The following is a 7,519-nucleotide window of genomic DNA, read 5'->3' on the forward strand; positions in this document are numbered from 1 at the left end:
ATCACCCGGGGAATCATCTCCACTCTGGCGATTCGGGGGGTGGGATAGGAGGAGGAGGAGGAGGAGGAGGCGGTGGTGGTGGCGGAGGCGGCGGTGGAGGTGGCGGCGGCGGCGGAAGCGTCGGTGGTGTTGCTGTTGTTGCTGGCGGAGGACCGCCTGGATCCGAGCCGGATCGGTCCGCGAGGATTCACGACGAGGAAGAAGAGGATATCACCGAGCGGGAGGACGAGGAGGAGGACGAAGATCCTTGCAGCTCGCCAGAGCCCGACCTTGAAAACGAATCCGAACCCATGGAGATCCAAGCCTCGGCTGTTACCGCGGCGGCCGCGAACCTCCACGCGCTACGTCAACACGTATTCAAGATGTCGGATTACTGGCAGCAGCCGCAACGCGGTCCGCCTCAACATTCACCCGGACTACAGCATAGTCCTATCTCGAATTCGACGCAGCAGCAGCACCAGCAGCACCAACAGCACCAGCAGCACCAGCAGCACCAGCAACACCAGCAGCATCAACAGCAGGTCCAGCAGATGCACAGTCCGCTCAGTCAGCAGCAGCAGCAGCAACAACAACAGCAGCAGACTGCGGTGTCGCAAGTACAACAGAACGCGAACGCGACCCTCGGCACCCCGAGCCCGCAACAGCAATTGCAGCAGCAGCAGCAGCACGCGTTGTCGATGAACCAGACCACCCAAGGACCGCAGCATCAGTCTTCCCCGGCACCGACGACGCCGTCGCCGCAAGCGGACCATCAGGGCGCCATCGCCTCGAGCATGGCCCAGAGCCTGCATAGCCTTGCGCAAGCACAGCAGACCATGTCGCAAGCGTCGAGCCCATCCCTAGCGGTCCAGGCCGTTCAGGCGGCTCAGGCGCTCAATCAGAACCTTGGCCAAGCGTTAACTCAGGCGCTCACGCAGAACATGCAGCAGAATCTTGGACAGACTCTGCAACACAATCTAGCGCAGAGCCTGACACCGAGCCTGTCGCCGCAACAACAACAGCAGCTGCTCAACCAGCCGCAGAATCTGAGCCAAGCGAGCCAAAGCCTGCAACAGAACATCCAGAACCAGGCGCAGAATCTGTCGCAGACGCTACAACAGCAAGCGCAAAACCTGACGCAGAACCTCGGCCAGGCGCTTAATCAGCAAGCGCTACAGCAGCAGGCGCAAAATCTCACCCAAAATCTGCAGCAGCAAGCACAGAATCTCACGCAGAACCTACAGCAGCAGGCCCTCAACATGGCTGGCACCATCGCGCAAAACGGCGGCCTCGCCGGTATGAATATGTCGGCTGGTCAGCAGCAGAATTCTCAAAACTCCATGCTGAGTCCGGGCGCAACCAGCCAGGATTCGCACGACGCCACACTCACGGAGAAGCTCGTCAACGAATTGCAGGTGAGAAGCTGCGAGGAGGTGCCGGAGTTTTCGCATTCGCGAGACGCAAAAACTCTGCCTCCTCATTGCGCGCATCTTTTTCTATTATTTTCCGTTCGCGAGAAAAACGGTCGAGTCTCCCGCGAGCGTATCCACTAGGAGGAGAGCAGCGATAAATAACTGGGACGAGGCGACCGCGATAAAAATACATAACGCACCGATAAATAGGGTCATTCACTCGGACAGACGCCGGACAATACTTTCGAGAGCGAAGTTTCTCTCTCCTTGCGGAGAAAAATATTTATACAACGATGCTGTCGACGCGTCGTCAACGGGCCCTAAATATCGCGAGATATCAAGGTCCCTCGTACATATTGGCATGTAAATAGCGTCGGTCTTGTAAATAGCGCGGTTTTGTTTTAACGCCTCGCGACAGTTCGTCCCTTTGCGTAAAAATCGAATAAAACGTGCGTTACATTAATGTGTTTTCTCGTTAAACGACGTAGTAAGTGTTGCCTCTAATTTATCGCTCGAATAAAATTGCTCGCTACCGCGAAATCGCGACATAAGTTGACTAGAAGATGAACGCGATGGCTTTTGCATTAATTTAGCGTCTTAATCTTAGCGTTACAAAGTCACATGTCATCGACAATTTCGTCCATTTGATTCCGCGACTGTACCTAGATACGCTGAATACGTTGCGCATACTCACATACAGATATACACATACCTATCCATGTATACATTCACACTAGCAAGGTACGTTGACTTACTACTGACTTACACGCTCGTACACGCGGAAGAGGGAGAGAGAATGAGTGAGTGGAGAGTGAGCGAGAGAGGGAATGATAGAGAGAGAGAGAGAGAAAGAGAGAGAGCAAGAGCGAGCACGCACACATCAAAGTAGTAGTGCAGTCCACAAATGCGAACGCGGCCCACGCACACCAATGCGGGGAGATGCAGATATGTCGTCTCCCGGGGTTCTTGACCCGCGCAACACAGATAATACCATACGCATATACGTCATACGGTACGCCGGGAAGATGTTACCAAGAAAATATCGCGCCATGTTTCTGCGACGGTATGGGCCGCAAAGTCTTGATGAAAGAAAGTGAGAGAGTGAGAGAAAGAAAGAGAGCGAGAAACTGAGTGTAAGAGAATGAGAGCAAGAGAGAGAGAGAGAGAGAGAGAGAGAGAGAGAGAAAGAAAGAGAGAAAAGAAAAATCATACCGTATCTACTGACAGATAGCGGAACTTTAAGATCGCGTTAACGAGCTCGAGCATCGGCGATTCTCGTAATTAGCAAGACTATAAATATCGCTCGTAAGAAAACCTGAGAGAACCTTAGCTAGCGATTCTAGCATAAAAACATCTCGCGAATGTGTGCAATAGTAAATAGAAAATATTGTATCATCATTAAGTTTTTTAAAGAAATTTTGTTTTTTATTTGCGAATGATTCTATATCGCGAGTACTGATATATTAATTTAAACTCATTTGATTTAGAGCGATAATTATCTGTGTTTACACACGTAGCAGAAATACTCGTTTTGTCACGTCATTCTCAGTTTATCGTTCTGCCGGATCGGTAGAACGTCTTTTTTTTTTTTATTTGACATAGTAGTTGGACGAAAACAAGCTTTGTAGTAAAGACGGTTAATAGCCATAAAACGATGAGGATAGGGGACTAACATGAGCTATCCTATCTTGCCTGATAGTCTCGTGCCTCTGCGGCGGGGCTTGGAGGTGCAGTAGGTGCCGGCGGTGGTGGAGGAATGGGCAACATCAGTGAACGCACCCTCGAGGAATGCTGGTCTACCCTGCAGCGAGTGAGTTGAACACTCAGCCCGTTCACAAGATCCCTTTTATTAATGCTCTCTCCTTGCCCGACGCGTTCCATCTTAAGTTCCTCGCTTTCTCTCGTCCGATCACCGACGGTCGAGGTTGTCGCTCTGTCGTTCTTCATTTACATATTTGTTTCAACTTATTTCGTTCTCTGCACGTCGGACGCACTGCGTCTCGTCTCGTTCGTTGTTATTACTTTCTTTTTTTTTTTTTTTTTTTTTTTTTTCGTTTATCGCAGAAACGACGCCATTCAGTTCTCGCTGTCCTGCCTGCAATAATTTTGTGCTTCCGCGCAAACTCACCGAAACGTGTCGCGAAAATCGAACATTGTCTCGTTTTGCATCACGATCGCTTTGCTCACTTATTCGTTCGTTATTTTCATCTTGATGTTACGTTATCTCTTTTTTCTTTTTATCTCTCCTTATTTGTGCTGGCATGTATATGTATATTCGTTCGTCTTGTACCTCGTCGGTTGAATGTGTCGCCTTGTTCCTGTGCATTGTGAAATAGTCTTACTTATTACTCGTAACTGACCGCTAGCGTCGGTTTGAACGATCCTCGTTTTCGCTCGCGCTTGTACTAACACAAGAGCGTTAGTTGCGCCACACTAGAGACTTCACGAATGACACGCGGTACGCGACAAAACGCAATGTTTTGCGTTGTAACGCTTAACGAATTGCGCTTGTATCACGTGCGCGTCACAAAAGTATACATCATCGCAGCGGCAGTTTTTCGAGTACTGGCCAATTTGCGTCGCACGGTCGCGAACGCGAGGCTCATCTCGCGCGACCTTGATGCGTCAGCATCGCAGGCACACCAAGCACACGAAAATACGGGAAAAGAAAGCGACGCTAACGAGCTCTGAATTACGTTAAACTGTCGTACGATGAACGGAGCAAGAGGTCCCGGCACGTGGAAAGAAGAGGCAGCGCGTTAAAAAGGCGGGATGTACTCCCCTCACGTGCGCACAAAAGTATACATCATCGCAGCGGCAGTTTTTCGAGTACTGGCCAATTTGCGTCGCACGGTCGCGAACGCGAGGCTCATCCTCGCGCGACCTTGATGCGTCAGCATCGCAGGCACACCAAGCACATGAAAATACGGGAAAAGAAAGCGACGCTAACGAGCTCTGAATTACGTTAAACTGTCGTACGATGAACGGAGCAAGAGGTCCCGGCACGTGGAAAGAAGAGGCAGCGCGTTAAAAAGGCGGGATGTACTCCCCCTCCTTTGCCGCGCGTCCCTCTCTGCGGGAAACTTTAAAATTCTCATCCTCAGAACGAAACAACAATTTGTTTCGTTAAGTAGCCGCAGCGCTCTTTTGTTTTTGCGGCTTCTTTTATTTTAGCGGCGATAGCGGTGGCGGTTGGAGTGACGGCAGAAAAGGTAACAGGAGGGGTGGAAAGAGGTGATGGGGTGCAGGAGGAGGTTGGTCGGGCACTCGTCGTTCCGCCGTATTCCACCTCGTCCTTCCTTTTCTTCCATCGCCACCTTAAAAGCCGTCTCGTCCCGCGCCCCGCACGCGCGCGAAGCGAAACTTTCGGAAAATCGCAAAAACGTCGAGCGATGGCGAAGTTTCCACGTTTCCTCGAGATTTAATTAAAACATTCGCCTCCTTTGTACCGTCCCCACGAGCCGTTCGCGGACCACCAAGCCGTCCAAGCGAGCTATCGTTCTTTCGTTTTGTCCACGCGATGAGGATTGATAAGGATAAGAGCATTTTCGATAAGCCAGAATTGATTTTTAATCCCTAATCCTTAACATATGTTAACTCGTTGCAGAAGTCTTATCGCTTGGTATTGTTAAATTAACATTTTAAAAATAACGAAAAAGATTATTACACATAACGTACAGTTATTTCGTTTCTGAAAATTTTACAGTAAATTAAAATAACGCAGCATTCAACCCATTTCAAACGATTTATAATTCACGATACAATTAAATTCAAGACACATAAAATTATTTATAATTTTGTGTCATGTCATGTAGAAAATATTTAAAGAAGTGGAATACAAATATATATATATATATTAAGAGAGATATACGGTACATCAAAATTATAAATAAATTTTTATATGTTGACATGAATCTTATCGCGAATAGATAGTAGATCGTCTAAATCGAGTTTTACGAAAAAAATGTCAACAAGCGACGTGCTATAAATGGAATCAAACTAAATTGAATCGAGCTCTGTTTAATTAAAGATCGGTAAAAATAATATATGCGAGAGAGAGAGGGAGAGTGCATTCAGCTGTTGTTTCTGACAGTGACGCCGTCAGTGATAAAAAAATTTTGGGGCACTTGAGAATTTTTATTGTAAGCTCGTGGGAAAGATGAAGGGTTCCGCGAAGCGGAGAGGATGAGACGAGTGCGCCGCGATATTACATAAACATTCGCGGAGAACGTTTCTCACTGGGCCGGGGGTGCACCCGCGTTTTTTTTCTTCTACCGCACGCTACCTCGAAAATTAAAATCCAATTATTTCGACGCCTCTACTCGACCCGGCTCGGCTGATTCAAATGAATTTTTTGCCCGCGCTTCTCCCCAATTCGCTCTTTCAACGCGCGTTAAACCGGTTCGCTCGGCGCAACGAGCATCGCCAAGTCGCATCCAGACTACGATCCCTTGATCGATCCGGGACTACGATTTCGGATCGAGCTGACAGCTGCTAGGAGAAACCAGAATCGTGACGAAGGAAAGAGAGGATGGGGAAAACGGGGCAGGGGAAAGAAAAATTCGAAGAAAAAGATCGAGCTCCTTTTCAACGGATACAAATTGTTACCGTCATTGTCTCAATGCAGATTAATGTATCTCCGCGACGAAACGCGTTCTCATATCTTTCTTCGCGCTTTTTCAGAACGCCAGAAACATTTTTCAAAATATTTATTAACTAAACTAGATTTGATAATTAAATAGAAAACGCAAACAAAAATATCATCGAGATAGAAATTTAATAACTCGTCTCTCAAATCACTTTCATCACACATAATAATGGATCGACGGATTTCTAATTATTTTAAGACGTAACGAAGAAAATTAATAAAATGCAAGAGCGGAGCATGACGATAGTCGCGAACAATATATAAAGATTTAATCGCCGAGAGCGACAAAGTAAGACGATCGAATAATAATTACCACTCCTCTCGCTTCTCTACCTATGATAGCAAAAAAAGAAACGCGTATTATCTATCTGCCAGCGCATTTACGCCTCTCATCCCGGGCATGTAAATCTCGAAGATTCTTTCTCACGTTGCGTCCCTCCGGAGAAGCGTAAGATTTTTTTTCCTCTTCTCATGCCAGGAAAAGGTTCCCGTGTACTATTTAAATAACGGTTCTCGCGCGCGTGTCATTGTTTCACCGCTCTTTCTCTTTCGACGACTAACCCTTCTAGTTACCGGAGGAAAGGAGGTACGAGAAGGGGGGAGGGGGTTGTTCTGTTTCGAATCGAGGAAGGAAACCGAAAGGGCGGATGGCGGGAGGGGAGGGAAGGGGGTCAAGTTCCGTGCCGGATAGCCGTTACGGCAAAGACAGAATTACGACGTCTCAAGATGAGGGGTGCCTCTCCCCCCGTCACCCCGATGCTTTACCCCTTCTCGCTTGATCCCGAGCGGATCATCACGGAGTTTCTTGGCTTTTCAGTAATTTTCTATGATTTTCGGATCGCATGATCGACAACAATAACGCTCGCGCATTCGGCCTAATCGAATGCATTCGATTGCTCGAAAGTCGGTGAATCTGGAAGAAACAGCGGGTGATAATGTCCGAGAGGCAAATTATTTCTCTGAAATTTAATTTTCCTAGAGAGGAGAAAGTTTCTTACGAAAGTGTCGCTTAAAAGTAAAAGAAACCATTTCGAAAAGTTTGCAAACGCGTAACTAAATAAAAGAAAATTAAAAAGAAAATAGCAACTAGCAATGTATAAAAGCGAGACATGAAAAACTTCCAGTAGTATAATCAGTAAAAAATAAAGAGCCGAGTTATATTGTATATCATGATGACAACATTCGCAAAGACTCAACATTCTCATATTCGGACATTACGTGATCCCTTATAATTTTCCATTTCACGAATAATCGGAAATTCGCGTGGGTGTATTCCGCGAGTGGGCTGCGTCAAAGCACAGGTACCGTCCGCGGTCGGAAATGATATGTCAAAACCGCGCGATCGGTACAAAGAGTCCGTTTAAGGACGGAAAAAGGTGGAAGATGCGACGCGACGTCGCGGGCCCCGACGCGCACACACGGCATGCATACGGTTCTTTCCTCTCTCACTTTTCTCCCCCCCCCCCCCCCATCCCCCTCT

At 47.6% G+C, this 7,519-nt stretch overlaps 1 protein-coding gene and 1 long non-coding RNA gene across 2 annotated transcripts in view; one reads left to right on the plus strand and one right to left on the minus strand.

Moving 5' to 3' along the window:
- LOC115240013 overlaps positions 1–7,519 on the minus strand; it is a 134,791-nt gene that overhangs the window by 120,613 nt on the left and 6,659 nt on the right. The gene's annotated exons all lie outside the window — the stretch shown is intronic.
- The window catches only part of LOC115240009 (Krueppel homolog 1), a 114,928-nt gene continuing 107,531 nt past the window's right edge, over positions 123–7,519 (plus strand). The window contains exons 1-2 of the mRNA XM_029814930.1: positions 123–1,394; positions 3,091–3,201. Of these exons, the coding sequence (XP_029670790.1) occupies positions 291–1,394; positions 3,091–3,201 (1,215 nt within the window). The 5' untranslated portion in view covers positions 123–290. The remainder of the gene's footprint in view (positions 1,395–3,090; positions 3,202–7,519) is intronic.

Source organism: Formica exsecta, unplaced genomic scaffold, assembly GCF_003651465.1.
Source record: "Formica exsecta isolate Colony F162 unplaced genomic scaffold, ASM365146v1 scaffold4, whole genome shotgun sequence".
In the NCBI taxonomy this organism is placed as follows: Eukaryota; Metazoa; Arthropoda; class Insecta; order Hymenoptera; family Formicidae; genus Formica; species Formica exsecta.